The sequence below is a fragment of the Paramormyrops kingsleyae genome, chromosome 5, assembly GCF_048594095.1.
Source record: "Paramormyrops kingsleyae isolate MSU_618 chromosome 5, PKINGS_0.4, whole genome shotgun sequence".
NCBI lineage: Eukaryota > Metazoa > Chordata > Actinopteri > Osteoglossiformes > Mormyridae > Paramormyrops > Paramormyrops kingsleyae.
Window position 1 is genome coordinate 5,073,648 of NC_132801.1, and position 20,094 is coordinate 5,093,741.

The 20,094-nt window shown below is 45.2% G+C and overlaps 2 protein-coding genes across 4 annotated transcripts in view; one reads left to right on the plus strand and one right to left on the minus strand.

Moving 5' to 3' along the window:
* LOC111852246 (zinc transporter ZIP11-like) overlaps positions 1-9,414 on the minus strand; it is an 81,982-nt gene extending 72,568 nt beyond the window's left edge. For 2 of the 3 annotated variants that reach the window (XM_072711942.1, XM_072711941.1), the window contains exons 1-4: positions 9,289-9,414; positions 8,605-8,783; positions 4,903-4,941; positions 709-867 (exon numbers count right to left, since the gene is read on the minus strand). In XM_072711942.1, the coding sequence (XP_072568043.1) occupies positions 709-867; positions 4,903-4,941; positions 8,605-8,712 (306 nt within the window). In that variant the 5' untranslated portion in view covers positions 8,713-8,783; positions 9,289-9,414. The remainder of the gene's footprint in view (positions 1-708; positions 868-4,902; positions 4,942-8,604; positions 8,784-9,288) is intronic. The other variant, XM_072711943.1, reaches the window with a different exon arrangement.
* A 6,194-nt stretch (positions 9,415-15,608) lies between these two features.
* On the plus strand, positions 15,609-19,219 carry LOC111860601 (somatostatin receptor type 5). The gene has a single exon (XM_023844434.2). The coding sequence runs from the start codon at positions 15,842-15,844 to the stop codon at positions 16,898-16,900; it is 1,059 nt and encodes a 352-aa protein (XP_023700202.2). The 5' UTR covers positions 15,609-15,841; the 3' UTR covers positions 16,901-19,219.
* The last annotated feature ends 875 nt before the right edge of the window (positions 19,220-20,094 follow it).

The window sequence follows — 20,094 nt, forward strand, 5'->3', positions numbered from 1 at the left end:
GCAAACAAGACTTCCAGCATCAAGCTGACGTTGACTCCTGGCAACCACGCAGACGACGTTTCTCAGGAATGTCCCGTCCGGGCGTTCGGCTTCCCAGTTGCTTATACAGTTCTATTAGCAATTAGCCCCCCCGACCGCAGACTCGAGAGCGAATTGCAGGCTCCATTAATCTTTATACCACCTCTAACAGGTGAGTAATGAGCTGGGAGCTGGTTGCCAGAGAGACGAGATGAAGAACAAGTGTCTAAAATCAGGTCAGGAACCAGGCACAGAACCGAATCCACAGGTAGTACGTCTGGGACCCATTTCCCAGTGGGAGCCTTTCACTGGCTCCAGTGTGATATGGGCTCATAATAACAGATCCACACTGGCTCTGCCCTCCAACTGTCTCTCCAAGGGGAGAACAGCAGAAGGCAGGCCACCCATGTTCTCCTCCTGTAGGTATCGCTATTCACCCTAAACCGATTAGTTAACGCCATCAAACCTGCCCCAATCATTAACATAAATATACCATAGATGTGGTCAAGAACAAGCCGGTGTCATGGAAACACAAACAAACACAGACAGATCAGGGGCATGTACAACTACACGTTTCTAACCCCCCCCCCCAAGGCCGAGCTCCTCTAAAGAGAAGGGGCACCATAAAGTCACAGGCTCTCCAGATAGGTTGTTCCATGTTACCATGACTAGAGTAGCCGAACAACTCACCAGCACCGGCAGGAGGAGGTCAGCCAGGTAGACGAAGGCGGCACCGAGGGTGAATCCCACCGCGACGGGGACGAAGGCGAAGGCGCCGTACTTCCCCGAGTCCTCGGCCATGTCGATGGCGGGGGCCAGCAGTGACCAGTAGGAGGCGGCCAACATCACCTGTGGAGCACAGAGACGAGCAGAGTCAGCATGGAGGCGATGGCACAGCTACGCAGCACAGTCTCACACGGCGGGAAGAGCAGTGGAATGAGTGCGTCCCTCAGTGGTGGAAAAACGAGACTACACACAACTTCAGGAAGGTTCCGGAAGCCTTTGAAGGCACAGCAGGGTCCAGGTTCCTTAAGCTCTCCATACCTTCAAGAAACATTAGCAGGTCCCCCACATTCCTCCTCCCACAAACAGGCTCTTCTTTATTTTTATTTTTACTCGGTCGATGCTTTTAACCAAAATAACACTTTATTTTAAAGAGAAAGTCAGACAGTCACTGGAGCAATTGAGGATTAAGGGTCTTACTTAGGAACCCAGCGGTAAAATCACTCTGCCGAATGTGGGATTTGAACTCGCAACCTTCTGATCACAGACACAGCATCCAAAGTTGCTGAGCCACACACAAGAACCCTCATCACCTTCTGAGGTCAATTATAGTCGCCGGTCCCGCCGTCCGTAATGCGTCATTCACAAACATTCACCGAGTCCCAGCTTTCTCACTCCAGGGCTAAGAGGCGACCCACAATTCATTGCAGCCTCACAGAATAGCACGAGCAGCTTAATTACGGCTTGCAATGACGGCTGGCAACTAGTGTGCAATTCATGTTCTCAGCAGGTCTGTTATAAGGGCCTGTGTTTCTTTACCAAATGACAAGTAGAACAAACCTTTTTAATTTTCAAATAGCTATGTGTAAGTAATGAGGGGCAGCATCCTACCGTTAATGATAGCGATATCAAAGCAGGCAGGATAAAGTCTGCTCTCAGCTCACCATGACCGAGATCCATTAAAACCCTTAGTACCTTATTACTAATTCTTTACTTACTTAGTTTTCCCTCCAAATTTTCTTATAGCTACAACTTCCCCCACTGAGACACCTTTAAAATTCGTCCAGCGTTTTGAGGTGCCAGGCTACCCAGAAGGTCGTGTCACATGACCGCTGTATTGTTATTCCACCCAGATTACGGAAGCATAGATCCTCCCCCCGGAACAGACCGGCAGCACAAGGCTCCAAGAGTAGAGGGTCAAAAGCCCCCCCCCGTTTCGAGTTTTCTGTGGAGTGCTTCATAGAGGGATGCTAACCAGTCAGTGAGATAACTCACATTAACGTGGAAACTACAAGCAGGGTTGTAGGACAACCGGCGATCAGGATGATCCCCAGCTGGACGATCTCGACTTCCTGAAGCAGGGATGGGGACCCTGAGCCATGGAGGACCGGTGTGGGGGCAGGTTTTCGGGAGGGCATGTTTTATTTAAACTTTTGGCTAGATTTTTTTTATTCATATTATATATTTTATTGTACATGTACTGTAAGTTTTGACTGTTTCAGACTTATATAGCGCTTTGGGACTTTTGTCAGTGAAAAGCATTTTGTACATAAAGTTTTACTTACTTCACTTCCTGAAGATGACTTCCCAGGTACAGGAAGACTTATGAACACCGGTGTATCAGCAAGTGAAAATTCAAATCTCATGCCATTACGAGTTGCAATACTAAAAGCACAGACTGCAAGAAGGTAAGTTACACATTACACCACAAGTTTAATGACAAGGGGGCTGGAATAAGATCGATAATTAATAAAGTATCTGTGTACTATTGGGGGACACAGACTAACATGGGAGGAAGATGGATCGGCTGTAATTCACCGGGAAACAAATGTCACTGACTCTTGTCGAGTGAGCAATTATCTAGAGTGAGTGGCACATCTTGCAGATGTACTTTACAGGTTCCAGCCACTGGGTCAGCTGGAACCTGTAATTCTAGTGAAAAATCATCACAATAACTTTCATTGGCTTAATTATGTCTATAGAACTTTGGCCCTCAATACCATTGGCTTCTTCATAGTTGAGGAACTCTAGGAACTCAACGCCATTGGCTGATTCATGTTAGGTGGGCTTAACGAAATATAACAGGAGCAGGGGTAGGGGAGGGCTGGGCTCTCCTCTCTCTGCCTGCTCTCTTATTTTTGGGAGCTCCGTAGCCCCCCCCCCCCCCAGCACCCGAATGCCATGGAGTCCCGAGCAAACTGCAAATGCACACACAAATTAGATTATAATAAAGCATGAATGCATATTTAAACGGTGCAATCTCCATACTAATCACCTTGTCCACAGAATAATGGATCAAAGCAACTCAATAACAACCATGAGGAGAACAACAATATGCAGAGTGGCGCACGGCAACAGGAAACAGACACGGGTGAGCGTGTAAAGAAGACCGCTCAGCTCTCGCTCCCCAGAATGTGCCGACGACCACCACCGCTAAAAAGGGATCCTGCTTCAAATCAAGACCAAAAAGCTTTCTACTTATTTACTGAAGTACTGGAGCAGACTTTCTGAAATCCAAACTGGCTAATTATCATCTACCAAAGATATTAATTGGAACTCCGTGTCTACAGCGCGCCCGGCAGAATTAAGAGCTCAGTGGGGGGACCCTTGGATTCCATCCCTGAAGGGTTAAAATTTAATGAGAAACATGACTTACAAATGCACTGAAGAAGCGGTACAGCCAGATATAAGACCTATTCTTCCTTAGATACGTGGCCTGGTGTGCAGCCAGAGAGATGGTCAATTAACACAACTATGCAGAGATCAGGTGGTTGGAAACCTTTAACCCGATAACCAGGTTTCCAAGGCGAATTGTGTGAGAGCCAAGCTGGGTCACCCCTTTCCACAGATCTACCGGGGGCTGCTTGACTATCAGCCATCATCCAGGTCTCATGTGGGCAAAATACAAAATTAGTTCATTTTAAATTCTTTTTTTCATAGTGAACTGGGGAAAATTTAAAAAACAAAAAAGAAAAACGCCGTTTCAAAGACTGACAAGCAGCACCAGTGTGTATTTATAAAACAGATAATGAAAAATTGGCTTTTGTAAGCCTTTCTGCCATTAAAACTTATAAAATAAACATTTTAACGACACCAGGCTCAGCAAAAATTAACAGCTGCAGAAATAAACACACACGGCAGTCTCTCTGAGGATCTTGCGACAGTTTGAAGGGGGATGCCTCGAATATCGGACTAACGGGTTTGACGTGTTGAGCAAACTGACCGGTCATGATTTCCCAACCCTAACCGAACTGCCACCCTTTACAAACATGTGTTGTAAAGGACAGACCAGACAACCCTTATCAGCTCACGATGGAGGACGCTTCCCTTACCAAACACGGAGAGCTGAATCAAAGACGAAAAGGCAGACGCTTCCCTTACCAAACACGGAGAGCGGAATCAAAGACGAAAAGGCAGACGCTTCCCTTACCAAACACGGAGAGCGGAATCAAAGACGAAAAGGCATAAGCCTGCTCAGAGATGCAACAATGTTTAGATTAGATTAGATTAGATTAGATTAGATTGACTTTATTAATCCCACAATGGGGAAATTCTTTTAGAACAGCAGCAATAATGAAAAAGAAAAAAAAAAAAGTATAACAGGATCCATAGGATCAGCAAAGAATAACAATATAGACAATAAAAACAATAGAAAACAATTCCTAAAACTGTATAAATATACAAGTAAAAAAATATATAAAGAAAAAAAGAAACATATACACAATGCTTTATGAGACAATCATAACAAAAACAAAACAAACAGGCATTAGCTAATCTGTTGCTAGCCTTAGATTATGGAACGGGTGTGTGTGGGGGGAGGGGGGGGGGGGAGATGGAAAACCAGGAGGGCGTAAGGTTAGTGGAACCAGTACAAATAACCCCTCGCTAGGAGTCCTCCATACCCCTCTAACAGTATCTAACAGTATTGTTCTTGTGTCATCCTGCATTATTTCTGTCCTTTCTGGGTGACAATGGCCACCCCTGGAATACGTCTTCCAATGCACCTGTTGCATATTGCCAATAGAGGTCTTGAATCTCGTAAAACTGTTTCAAATATAAGTCCTGCTTTTTACAAGCGAGAAATGGTTCACAAATCTGCCTGTAGACACACAGGAATACTTTACAGTGAGGTAAGGATGGGAGTGGCACACGGTGTCTTACCCCGGCAGCGAATCCCAGGCTCCCATCCAGGATGCGTCTCTGAGAGCAGAAGGAAGGAGGAGGGTGGAGAGAAGGAGAGAGGGAGAGAGATGATGAAAAAGCAAAAACACCAGGTAACCAAACAATCCCACACTCTGTGTAGACAAGGTGGCTTTGTTTGCTTAGCGGAGACCAGGATTTATTCACTCAGCTGGGACTCTAATCCACGACGAGCTGAGGGACGGACGGCCCTACTGAGCCGTCTCATGCCACGAGGCATCATGCCGACGCCAATAGAGCAGAGGGGAGTAGTAACCACTCAGAGGAAGCATTTCATTTTAGGCTGGATACCGGAAGCACCGCAGCAGAAGATGATGGTGACGAGCACAGCCCCTTCACCGGTGTCTTAGGGTGCTTTTCCACTGCACCAGGTACTCTTTCGATACTGTCCATTTTCCACTGACTTCAAGTACCAGTACTAAAACTTCCAGTACCTAAAGTACCAAACTGTATGGGGTACTTCTTTAGTACCTTGGGTAGGACTTGCAAACGTTTTCTTTGTCAAATGGTTATGCAAGTAACCTGCCTCTAAACACAATACAACCGCCATCTTTAAAAAGTTACAAACTTAGAAAACAGTGATAAACAAAGTTAATAAATAATAATAATAATAATAATAATAATAATAATAATAATAATAATTATTATTATTATTATTATTATTATTATTATTATTATTATTATTAGTATTATTAGTAGTAGTAGTAGTAGTATTATTGTTATTATTATTATTAATGGATGTGTGGACAAAGGAAGAGATCAAAGCTTAAATTGTGATCTGGTTGGAAGAAGAGATACAACAAGATCAGAATGCCATAACAAGCAATGAAAAGTATTTTGTATAATATACCAGGGCTGCACAATATTAGAAAAGTTTCAAATATCATGATGTTGTAATAAATATTGGGATATTTATAAAACAAAAAGTTCAAAATAAACTAATTTCTCACAAACCTGTCTAGCAGTGATATAAACAGCAAGGATGAAAATAATTATAATCGTCTCGGAGAATACATGCAGCGCTCATGCAAAAGCAGCAGACTTTAAACTGATTTTTTTAAACATATACTAGATAATCTTCAAAAGGAACAATCAATAAAATTGCAAAGCCTGCTAAGTTTGTTTTTCCCATGACAGAGTAAAAATGTTTTAGTCAAACTTAAACCCCTGCGCTATAATGTCCGTACAGTATGAAGGTATGAAAAGGCCTGATCTCAACCTAGATTTCAGTTACGCCACCCAGTCCATTAATATTTAATATTAGCCATTTTTCAAATTCAGTACAAAATACCCGACCTCATCGTTGTGATGACATTCGGCACCGGTACCAGTTTTTACTCCAGTGGAAAACTAACACAAAGAACCACTGTAATTTTAGTACTTTTCTGAAGCACCAAAATGATGGTACCTGGTGTGGTGGAAAAGCGGCCTTACTGCTGAAATCCCATAAGATGGATCCACTTGCCCCTCCGAGCCCCAGCACGCATCGCCAGACCACAAAGCTGCTCTGTTTCCAGAACCTTCTACAGCCCAAAATCCAGCTTATTCTCTTGTGTGTAGAGATGGCAGGAACGCATGGGACTTACTCCCCATGAGCCTGGGAAGGAGGCCAAGCAGGTGGTGTCCCTGAGGCCTAGAGCAGGAAGCCCCTGGCTCTGAGGGCTACGGTTGGACATCAAGAAGATGGACGTGGCCTAGAACCGCATGGAACACAAAGCTCAGGGCAGAGCGCTTCCTGGCAGCCCCAGAAGGTGTATGAAGCTCAAGTGGTAGCCTACTGTTCCGTCAGCTGGAACCTAAAAGGTTCTCTGTTGTTCTCCTTTCACCCCATGTGCATTAAGCTCACCTACCCTCCTGCATCCGCATAAAGTCCCCCCCACCATGGCAGGTGGTTCAGTCCGGCAACCCAGTGGGACAATCAGATTAAAGCTAAAGTTAGCGGACCCAGGCGGCCTTCTGCCGCTGATTAAATGCAGGCGTTTATTTCACGAAGCGACGTTTAGCTGATTAGCAGCCCCCTGGGTGCACCTGTAAGCACTCAGGAATGCAAATGAGGCACGTCGCTAAAAGATCAGCACACGCACGATGATTCAACAGTGAGCCCCAACAGCCGCATGGCACTGCCAATAGCAGTTTTGTTTCAGCTAACAGGACACAACAGTCAACAACAGGAAGAGGGGTTAAACCAATCGGGGAGCATGTGACAGTCCCACCTACTGTGGATTTCAGCAGCATCCTCACCCATATCCGGTTGCCCGTTTCAGCCATAATGGCTGTGTCACCAAACTCCATGTCACATGGCAACTGAGCATCTGAACCAGTGATCATAAGGACACCCGGTAATCCTTCCAAACCTGAGTAAATACATGGTAAAATAAGGTCAAATTCTGCCTGCTAAGCAAGCAAATACTACAATCCTGCCTTTTTACACATTGGTACCATTTGGAAGAGACCGTTTAAGGTGCTTAGAAACACCTGAGGCCACCCGGATAGGTCAACTTGAAAAGTCAGTTTGCTATTCTACAGGCAATCATACAAGCCAAACCAGGCGAGGCCTGTAAACACCTTTGGAACAGAGCAACTCAGGTCCTCACTTTTTGGTTCTTCGCTTCTAAACCACCACTCATTTATTTTTCCTCTGGAACCAACCACAAGCTGCGGCAATCCTGCCTTAGGCAAATCTGGAGGAAGTAACAGAATATAAAACACAGGAGCAACTAGACTAGCCTGAATTTACCATTAGGGAGCATTTATTAAATTACTATATACACACCACCTCCATGACTGAATCGGATTTTTGTTTATTTATTGCTGAGGCACATAAACAGTACACAGACCCAGACAGGCAACCTCGGGTACAGTACACAGACAGGCAACCTCGGGTACAGTACACAGACAGGCAACCTCGGGTACAGTACACAGACCCAGACAGGCAACCTCGGGTACAGTACACAGACAGGCAACCTCGGGTACAGTACACAGACCCAGACAGGCAACCTCGGGTACAGTACACAGACAGGCAACCTCGGGTACAGTACACAGACAGGCAACCTCGGGTACAGTACACAGACCCAGACAGGCAACCTCGGGTACAGTACACAGACACAGACAGGCAACCTCGGGTACAGTACACAGACAGGCAACCTCGGGTACAGTACACAGACCCAGACAGGCAACCTCGGGTACAGTACACAGACACAGACAGGCAACCTCGGGTACAGTACACAGACAGGCAACCTCGGGTACAGTACACAGACAGGCAACCTCGGGTACAGTACACAGACCCAGACAGGCAACCTCGGGTACAGTACACAGACAGGCAACCTCGGGTACAGTACACAGACAGGCAACCTCAGGTACAGTACACAGATCCAGACAGGCAACCTCGGGTACAGTACACAGACAGGCAACCTCGGGTACAGTACACAGACAGGCAACCTCGGGTACAGTACACAGACCCAGACAGGCAACCTCGGGTACAGTACACAGACCCAGACAGGCAACCTCAGGTACAGTACACAGACCCAGACAGGCAACCTCAGGTACAGTACACAGACAGGCAACCTCAGGTACAGTACACAGACAGGCAACCTCGGATACAGTACACAGACCCAGACAGGCAACCTCATAGCCCGATGGACCTGCGATCACAGACGTACGTACCTGTCCCGTGGAAAAAACGAACACCAGGGCTGCGCCGGCAGCCGTCACACCCCATGTGAAGACGGTGCCCAGCAGGGCCTGCGTCACCGGGCTGTAGCCTGGTATCATGGGACCGGCTTGGGCAGGGTGTACAAAAGGTGTGCCCGAGATCCTACCCTGCCTCAGTACGGGAGTGATCTCTTAAACACAAATGACACAAGCAACAGGTTGGCACACCATGGCGCCCTATCGGGACTGAAACTTTTAGGAAAAAGCAGCTGACGTGCATAACAGATATGTCTGGCTGCGTAATGAAAGACTGGAAAACATCCGATCAAGAGTAATACAATTAAAATACCCTGTCTTTATGCGTAGATAGTACCGTAGAGGCACCCCTTTTCTACGGAGAGCATGTTTAATTTACTGATGCATTTTAAAAACACGTTTCCACAAAAATACAGACATAGATAGATATTAATACTGCCATTCTTGCCAGAATGTTCAAATATATACAACTGAAACCTACACAGGTAAAGACTAATAATAATTTAGCTAGGGTTTATGGTTACTTTTTATCCGTTTTAGAAATTTTTTTTACCATTTTAACATGATTATCATCGAACTAAATCGCAATTTATATTGCAAAGAAGGTGACAAGTTAACTCCTCGAAAACTTAATTCATTTGACCCAAGAAATTCACCTACCGTGTCCGTTCTGGGAGCAAATGAAATTGCACTTTATTTACTTCCTGCTTTTCTGTACACGTGTCTCTGAGTCTCCCGATGTCCCGCCTATCCAAGGCGTCCATTGGCCAGTTCAACCTTCGGCGCGAGGCTCGCGTGAATTTTCTGAAATGCTATAGGTGGAAAGATCTATCAATTCGGGTCGTCCTGTGGTCACGTCATGCAGCAAGCGTTGAAGCCTATTGATCTGGGGTGAGTTTCCCGAAGCGTTCTTAACGCTACGTCGTTCTTAAGTTCTGTGTTAAAAGATAGAACTAACGAACAACGTAGCGTTAAGAAGGCTTCGGGAAACTCACCCCACTGAACGCTTGTCCAGACGCTTCTGTGAAAGTCAAGGCGACGTTGGTTGTAGTCTTAGGGTCTGTGGTCAAATTAGATGCAAACTTTTGTGAATATACTTAATTTACTTGCAGATAAATTGTGTGCATTGTAGAGGAAAGCAACATAATAGTATCTAACTTTTCTTCTAATGTCACACACTTCGGGCGTTTCCTTAAGTTTAATATATTGAAGTGCCCTGCCGGCATGAGAATAATGAGGATCTGGTTCTCACTGCTGTCTTTCCTCACGTATGCGCCATTGAATGTGAAATTAACAAGTTATTAAACCCCATTGGGCTAGCCTTTAATTATAAAATGAACTTTACCTTTATAGAGCCAGATGTCCGTGTGTAGCTGACGGCCTTGTTTAACGTGCTGTTTCTGCGAGGGTCATTAATGTTGAACTCCTTGTTTCAGGAATCTCATATAGGCCTATAATTTGTTCTTACTTTTTAAAACTCCCGATGAAAGTGAAGAATATACGTGCTGTCTTTTTAAAACATCTGTTCCAACCCCTAACCCTCTGCACCCTAACCCCCCCTCTCTCTATCTATCTATCTTTGTGCCCACTACAGTTCATCTCTTTCCTTCTCCAGTTTCCAGTTGCTTTTAAAAGAACTAAAACAAAATTCTCCTCATCCTGGAAGGATGCTGAATTTACATAGATGGATAGATAGATGGATAGATAGATAGATAGATAGATAGATAGATAGATAGATGGATGAATAGATGGATGGATGGATGCATGAAGAGAATCATTATGATATGTGTGACAGCTTGCTCCTCAGGACCAGAGGAGTACTGACAAATGGCCTTGTAACTTGAGATAAAAAAGAAGTGTGTTTATAAAGATTGCATTGTCCGGATGAACACTATGAATAGGAACTGCTTTCAGCACTGTTGGGTCATCTTCTCAAACACCATCAGTGCTATGGTACCTTGCCTTGTATTGGGTTTTTAAAGCCCTCTAGGATCAAAGTTAATAATCACGCTTTTACTGAAAAATGAGAATTCCAGCTTGATTTAGCAGGACAGATGTGGGCAGGTCAGTGTGGTGTTTCACCTGAGGCTAAGGATGACCTACACATGTCTCTGAAACAGTAGGAGGGTCCGGGCTATGAATTTTTCAATTTTCACTTGAAGGCGAGATGATGATACATTATTTATAAATCTTTCATTTAAATTATAGATACAAGTGCGGTGCTGTGAGACATATTTGGCCTAACTTTCTCCGTGCTTCACATTCTTGGCATATTCTTCTGCTTCTAACCTTGGATGATTCAAGTTTGAGCACTCACACTGAATTGCCTTAATTCTGGGCCATTTGTGGATGAGTGAGTTTGAGCTGTTCATCTCAGGTCTTACCACAACATCTGAGTAGGTTGGAGGTCTGAAAGTACTGTTCTTCAACTAATCAAATTATGACTTTTTGGTGTGTTTGGGTCAGCCCAGGTGCCACAACCAAAGCTATGCATCATACATGGGGGGGTGGGGGGGGGGGGGGGTAAGAAGAGCGTCAGAGTGATACCAGTAATGCTGCTATAACAATGTTTAAACCACAGCTGACAGAAACTCATTGGTGAAGCAAATGACAAACTGACACGTCAGAACCAGGGGCAGCACAACCAACATGAAACATGAACATCGTAACCTTAGTTTGCACAAGTAAGAAGACCATGTGCATATAATACAACTCAGCAGCTGCTAAAAAAACAAAATTTTAAGTTAAAGGCAAATGTGCTAATCTTAAGCAAGCTGAGAAACCAAACTCGACTGACCTGTCCAAAGAGTTGACGTCTGGTAGACTTGGTGACTGGTGATGCGGATGGCTTAGCTGTGGAATCTCCGTTGCTTAAAATATTTTCAAAGGTCCATTTCGCCACATTTATCCAGATTCACTCTGTCGCCCACAACTGTATGCTAATTAGTGAGAAAAGCAAGTCTCTGCTCAGCTCCAAGTTAACAGTCATGTATGCCTGTTTCATTTACAATACAGTATTAAACTACTTTTAATATCAGCATGGAAGGAATTCATCTCAGTCCAGCTTTTAATTTATTTTACAATATATTTATTTATTTTCCTATCTGACAGGCCAGGTGCAGTGGGGGGGTCGAGGTCATCTCGGGGCAGGCCAAGCCCATCCATGCCCCCCCTAGATGCCGGGCCTGGTTTGGGGTCATTACTGCATGGCCCCCACATCAGTTTCGGATTAAGGGTCCTCTAGAACCTTCTCTTGTAGAGCATGATTTGTTGTTCTTTCAACGAGAAACAAATTCCTAAAGCACAATGACTCTGGCTCCTATGGACTGTGCTGTTCGACTTTCACCGATTGACGCAAAGGCAATCTTGTCCAAAAAGTTCTACTTTAGAACGTGTCCATGTTCCAGGACTCTTAAGGATTCCTTTTGGTTTCTGGCAGACTTGAGACCAGCCTTTGTGTTCTTCAGTGAGTAGTGCTTTCCACTTTGCCTGTCTGTCATGTAACCCATTTTTCCACAGTGTTATTCCAACAATGAAGATGATCACTGATCTCACCCAGAACAGCCTGAGAACCCATGGATGCTGATCTATGGCTGGTCTTCTTAAAGGTGCTCCTGGTAAACCTGAGAAATCTCTCTTCCTGTGTTCGCAGGGCTAGACATTAAGCTCTCCCACTCGCCTGAGGTGTGGAATTTTTTTACTGAACTAGCCAGGTTGGCTTGTAGTAAATTTCCCAAATTCCACTGCTGTATGTCATTAAGGAAATCTTGTATAAGGGTGATTCCTGTTTTGGGCCACATATTCATGTCCTCGTGTTTAACTGGCTCTTATTCTTTTATAAAATTAGACAAATCTTTATAACAAACCTATTTTATTGTGTGTTTAATATAAACTATAAAATTATAAAAACCAAAACTTATTCTTTATTATTTTGATAGACTAGGGTTGACTACCTTTAGAGAAAGAAACAAATCTGGTGAAACTTATTTTGTTTTCTGTAATTATATAATATATTATATGTCCCTACATTCGTTTTCCACCCTGTGAGCCTCTAGTTTCTTGGCTCCCTAAAAAGATTACAAATCCATGCAGCCATTTCCACGAAGTGACATCATTTGTTTTTGGGGGGAAATTCAACTGGAAGACTAACGTAAGCTTTAACTGTCACTCTCTCCTGTATTTTTCTCAATTTTATATTACACACCGGTTTGAGGCACCCTTAAAGTTCCACCCTGTTAGTACATATTATGGGAAATATTTATTGGGAAAAATATTTTTTAAAACATGTTAAAAATAGCTATTTAAATGCTGATCAGCTGTAGAGTGTGTGCTAGCTAAATGTTGCTCACTCAAAGAGCTAGAGCTAAATTAGCTAGAAATATTCCACCCTGTTAGGTTCCACCCTGTTAGGCTATGTATGGGATATGCAGCCTACCGAGTAGAAATTGTACACGAATATTTATTATTTTCATTAAAATTACTTGTAGATTTATTATTTGAGTGTATTTCTTGTGTATGATAATGAATATTAATGGTATAATCAAAAAGTATTATTATTATTATATGAGTGTATTTCTTAATTATTTATGTTACTACAGTGGTATTATTATTATTATTATATTATTATATGAGGTACATATAATGCATCTACATATACTTTTATTTCTAGTTAATAAAATTCCTCATTCAAGACAACGAAATGGGGACAAAAAATGCACAGATTCCATTATTCTGACATTGTACTCTTCATAAAATTAAAACTGTTAATGCTACAAGAATAAAACTTTTATCATAGCAAAAGGGACACATTGTATCCCAGAAAAGTTCAGTATTGTTTGACTTGTACATTATTTAAACTCTGTGATTACCATGTACATGTCCCTAACAGGGTGGAAAACGTCTGGAGAAATGCTATAATTATAATATTTTCAACCCCTGAGCTTGGCAAACATGCATTCCTCATGGCTAAGTATGGTATAGTCCTCACAAAATGTTTAAACCATAAAATACAATCATTCCAATTTTCAGAAAACAGACAGTCAAATATGTGGTAAAAAAACAGGAATCACCCATAAAATCCTAGCATGACTGTTTACATACATGATTTACTTTTAACTGGTAGCCTGGTCATTTTCGCAGATGTGACAAAGTACCATGTTCTTTAACTACGATGACTCCTACTGGCCATGCTTCCATGACGCAACAAAACAGGAAAGTCCACCATCGCAATGATTTAATGCAACATTGAACCGGAGGTTGAGTCAGAAGGTGCCGCCTATTCCCACCTCCTTTTCATCGCCTCATGTGTCTTCCATGCGCCTGATTTAAAGAGCCCAAAATGCATTTTCTTCTTCCTTTCCCATACCCAGGAACAAAAATGATAATTCATTATGGCTGCCTCAGCCTGAAGGTCACCAAGACGTCTGGACTGACAGGTATTTTAATTATGGGAGCAAATTTTTAGCTTTGTTTATATTCGAGACAGGACATAGAGTTTGCACCGGATCATTTCGGAGGCCTTTAATACGAAACAAATTGCCTTTAATTGTAAAAAAAATATATAATAAAAAAAATTCTGAACAAAACAAAACAATGGATTTTTGTGCCTCTGTCTGCATGTTCTTCCATAGGTGACTCACTTAAGCCAACCGAGACCCAGGAATCGACAATTATTCAAATGATTTTAATCTCGAATGTTAGTTTAACAAAAGGCCCCCCGCCAATGGACAGAACAGCTGGTGATTGAGAGGAAAAACTAAAACACTGGCAACTCTGAAAAAGTTTAATTAGGTTTGCCATTTTTTTATTAAGGAGAAACAACACATCAGTAATTATATAGAGGCTAAAATGAAAGTGAGACTCATGCCGTCAGTTTGGTCACTGTCATAATTACCCGGACTAACTGTCAACAGCCCTCATACATCAATAACAAGCAAGGAGTCACTGCCCCCCCCTCCCCCAGACGAAAGGGGCTGTTCAGTGACACGCTGTGGCTGCCTTTTCACATAAAAACATCTCTCTTTTGAAGTAGCCGTCTCTCCCGACGCTCTCAGATGAGGCTGCTCTCAGACTCCCCCACCTCACAGACTCACCCCCCCCCCTCCCCCCAAGCCAGGGCTCTTGGGAGACTTCATCTGGCAAAACGGCCCTATTTCGGCTGGTGTTGTTTTATTGGTGGCCCATTGATACCTGATTCGCTGACCACTTCCAGCCCACAGGGAACACTAAACGGTAACCTAATCACGTATTCGGCTTACAGAGGCATTTCCAGCTCCCCGGGGCCTGTAAAAACTCCCAGCATGCACAGGGAAGAAGGAACATGTGTACTGGAGCTCAGGTTTGGCCGTGCGCCACCTACAGACGTAACGGAGTTGACAGGTTAGTCCATTAGCCATTAAAGCTGCAGTCCTGCTCTCATCCACCTTTGACGTCATTCTGGGGGGGACCAGCTCTTCCCAGGGAGCCCATAAGCCCGTGTTGGGGGGGGGGAGGAAGCCCGGGAACTGGCCATAACTCCCCCCACACCAGGAGAGGCCTGAAAAATGGGGGCCCAAGCAGACCCAAGGTGGTGAGGAAAACTGAGAACACCCCCCCCCCCCCCCCGGGCAAATTGAGGCTGTTTTGCTTTCCTTTGATATTTCAGCCTGGGTTGGGGGTGGTCACTGAGAACGACCCCCCACTGAACTGGGCGGCGAGGAGGCGGGCCAGCCAGCCCCGGGGGGGAATGTTTAGTTATGAAGACAAAAGTATTGTAACAGATGTGACCAACTGCACCTTGGAAACCAAAGTGAGGTCGGACCTCAGGAGTCGGTGTGGGTTATCACAGCGACGGTGGGAGCCATGGGGGGGTGGAGGGGAAAAGGCGGGCCGAGCTGGGCACCCAAGAAGTGCTCAGGGAGAGAGAGAGAGCCCCACCCCTCTTTCCTGGGATGGACTGTGTCTTTCGCACACGCCTACACAATTCACCCGGATTTCGGCAGATCACATTTTTCCACATCCGTAGGGTCAATTTTTTAAGTGAATGCAAAAAAGTAACTATGAGCTTTCCTGTGTGAACACATGTTTATGATTATTTGCTGAGGGCCGTGCATTCAGCGTCACCTCGGTCTGTAGTTTAACATTTCCCTCGGCATATTAGGCGGACGCTTTAATTCCAGGTGCCTCAGCCGTCCGGTGCAGCGTTCCCTGTAGGAGGCCAGAGGCAGCTTCCCTCATGGAGAATTATCAGAATTCCGGAATCACCACGGGGATGGAGCCGACACCGCGGGGGGCTTATAACGTGTCACTGATCCTGGAGAGCACCAGCTGGTTCCCCTGGGGGGAGGAGGGCCTCGTGGGGGGGCCGCTCAGCGTGCTCATGGCTGTCCTCTACCTGGCGGTGTGCGTCCTGGGTCTGGCCGGGAACGGGCTTGTGATGGCGGCCATCTTGAAGCTGGACCGCATGAGCACGGCCACTACGGTCTACATCTTCAACCTGGCTCTGGCGGACGGGCTCTTCATGGTGGGCCTGCCCTTCGTCTCCTTCCAGTACCTCCAGGACCGCTGGCCCTTTGGGGACCTGGCGTGCCGCTTGCTGGTCCTCCTCGATGGCATCAACCAGTTCACCAGTGTCTTCTGCCTGACCGTCATGAGCGTCGACCGCTGCCTGGCCGCCGCTGACCCGGTCCGCTTCGGCCCGTGGCGCCGTCCCAGTCGGGCCAAGGTGATCAGCCTGCTGCTGTGGCCCCTGTCCCTGCTGCCGGTTCTCCCCATGGCTCTCCGTTTCTCGGCCGAGGGCGGACAGTGTGGCCCGGACCCCCACGAGGCCGTCGGCTCCTGGTGGATGGTCTTCATCACCTGCGCCTTCGTCCTGGGCTTCGCGCTGCCCTTCAGCATCATGGCGTTGTCGTACGCGGTGCTGGCGCTGGCCCTGAAGGCCCGTGGGGCCCCGGGCCCCGGTGGGCAACCGCCCGAGAGCCAGGCCACCCGCATGGTGGCATCGGTGGCAGTAGTGTTCGCCATCTGCTGGCTTCCCTTCTACGCTGTCAACTTCTACGTCCTGCACCACAGTGACACCGGACAGGCCTTCGACGGCATCTTCCGTGCCGCCGTGCTGCTGTCCTACGCGTGGAGCTGCACCAACCCCGTCCTGTACGCCTGCTTCTCCGACACCTTCAGGAGGCATTTTTGTACCCTGCTGTGCCGGGACGGCCGACCGTCGACTTGCGACGCCAACACCGAAGCCTTCGACCTGTGCGACGACGCCAGAACGGGCCAGCCCAGTCCCGTGTAGCCAGTAGCCCGTGTAGCCAGTAGCCCGTGTGAGGAAGCATCTCCAGTTTGCAATTCCTAAGATTAATCACTCCGATAGCTTTCATTTAAATATGTGCCTTTGAAAAACTACGCAAGATAAAAGTCGTAACGCTGTTGCTACAACGACGGGCATAAAAATCAGTTTTTGAGCGGACTAGATAAAGCAGCCTTATTTCGTTTTGCCGTCTGTAATTCGTCTTTCCTTCTCACGCCGCAGCACACAGGCGCCGCACTTCATTACTCGCTCCGCCGTGTCTCAATCTGCAGAACGGCGATCAATTATCGGATGCGAGGAACGTAATGTAGACCCTAGATATGGCTATTAGGAGGCAGCAATTCTCGGTTTGTCTGGGAAATGCTCATGTAATGAGTATTTTTCTGCGAGTTGGTTTTTCAGGGAATGCGGAGACATGCAGATGAGATGCCTGTTTTAACGGGCTGTGCTTAACGCGGCTTTAACCGCAGAGAAATTTAAGTAACTGAGTTGGAACCTGAGATTTTAAAATGGGATAGTGATGAAATTAAATATTACACACAGCATCGTACGTATTAGGGGGTCCTGATTAATACAATCGAATTGTAGATGATGTGGTTTGATAACGTATTAATAAACATGAGCCAAAGTGAATGCATTTACCCAACTTATTAATCTGGAAAAGTTTATTCCTGTTAATAACTTTTTGTTCTGAAACAAACGTAAGAAATCAAACTCCGTGACGTGTTTGTTAACAGGTCACCGAGGACTCTCTCCAGTCAAATCCCAGGTGCTTTTAACTTTTACCGGCCGAAGGTTATTCAGTACCTCAGCTACAATAAATAAAGCGAGCTTGTGTGAGTCGCATTTTCACGGGCTGGCGGAGGAGCCCCCCCGTGCCGCCGAGGCGAGTCCAGCAGATGCGCGACGCCGTAATTGCGCTCGGCGGATCGCGAGGACGCGCCGCTCTATAACCTCTTTTACTTTGGTTCGGGACTGTCGCCAGCACGGCTGCAGACGTAAATCTTTCTCTGTAGGCTGATATATATATATATATATATATTTCTTTCTTCCGATTACACAGCTCAGGCACTCTAGTAGGCATGTGCAGGAGTCATTCAGCGAGTGTGGTGGCCTTTTTTAATGAAAAAACATCTAATCTCCCACCTCGTCAGGTTTCTCAACGTTATGTTCGCCTAATATGTACACTTAATCTCAAACGACTTACATTGCTTAATGATTTGTCTGTGTCTGTCCCTTTTTGTCTGCCATCTCTGGCCTTTGATGCGGAGCCTTTTGATATGGGTTCAGTTCTTTTGATCACGATGGTACCTTTCGGGGTGATTCTGTGGTGGCAGGGGGCACCGTGCACGGCTAAAGACTCAAGTGAATATATATGTGAATAATCGTGGTTCTGATGTCACTTATTTCTACTCAACTCCCCTGACAGTGTCAGTCCATAACCACCTCATTTAGATGAAAGCTGAGAGTACGGATAATAATCTCATGGTGATCACAGCGCCACATCAACGGCTTTTAAAACCAGCGACAGGCACCAAAAGACTAATGCAACATAGAACAGAGGCAAAACGTGTCGACAGCCATTACTTGCAGATCTTCTTTCTTTTTAATGCGACTTTTTTATATCGCAAATAAATGAAAGGGAAGTGCGTGTGAGGAGGTGAGAAAATGATCCCGACGTCTCTAACGAAGTATGGAAACCAAGCAACCGCGCGATCAAAAGAGCGCCATCTCTCTCCATAGTCTCCATCTTAGCAGCCATAGAGGACAAGCATGATCTTTAATTCAGATCATCTCCTGTTGCCTCAGGTTTTTTTATTCCGTTTTATGCAGCTGGATGCCTGATGTATTTCAGGGATAGTGGTGCTGTGTCTGATTATGAAGCGTGGTGTTTTATTTTCCACTTATCTCAGTTGACATGCAGCACAGCACCTTTTATTCCTGGTGAAAGCATTAGTATGGTTTGCAGTTTTCACCTTTAATCAATATACCTGTTTCCATCCATTTCCTGTAACTGCTTGTCCTATTCAGGGTCATGGGGCAAGACAAGGAACAACCAGCCCATCGCCAAGGTACATTCACACCTCTGGACAATTGGGCAACTCCAATTAACCTCAGCATGTTGTTGGACTGGGGGGGGGGGACAAGAGTACCTGGAGGAAACCTCACAATGACACAGGCAGAACATGCAGACTCCACACACGCAGCCACGGCAGAGACTCGAATCCAGTGCCAGAGGTGTGACACAACAACGCTAAGCACTGCACCACTGGCAATATATCTTTTACCATCGATTAAATTAGTGAATCAACAAATCGGTAATTGTTATAGATCATTTACCAATAAACATAATTTCCCAATCTGTCTTGTGTTTATCCTTCACTACCTAGTTTAAATCACCTTTAACCATCAGATGATAACCATTACCTCATCCTGATAACCCATTACCTCATCCTGATAACCCATTACCTCATCCTGATAACCCATTACCTCATCCTGATAACCCATTACCTTATCCTGATAACCATTACCTCATCCTGATAACCCATTACCTCATCAAGACTCAGGTAATATGACCCATCCCACCTACCAACAGCTCCCACACTGACAGACTTTGTGCAGTCACGAGCTACAAATGATGCATGTTAATGGAAGAAGTTTATGGCTTGAAAAAGAATTTACTGTAAATGTAGAGGACATTATGGTGAACCATTGTATCAGAAATGCTTAGAAGATTTAAGTGACTGAATTTTGCATTTTGAAATGATGGGAAAGTAAAAAAAAGAGAATCAAACTCCACTCACTCATCATGCCCATGAGAGTGTGTATGGTTTAGTGTTTTTGGATGTTGTGCCTGTGAGCAGATGGTTGCTGGTTTGAATCCTGTGGTTAACAGTAATTTCACTGTTCGAATCTTGATCAAGGCCCTTACCCCCTGTTTGCTCCAACGATTGGCTTACATCACTTTCTCAATTATGTCTTTGGGATAAAAAGTGAAAGTGATTAGTTGTCATCACTGACACACCAAAGCAAAATGTGTCCTCTGCATTTAACCCATATGTGACATAGCAGGGTTGCAGCTAATTCAGCACCCAGGTAGCAGAGCTTGGGGGTGGTACCTTACGGGTCAGGGATTCAAACCAACAGCCTTTCGATTACCAGTGCACTTCCCTAACCAT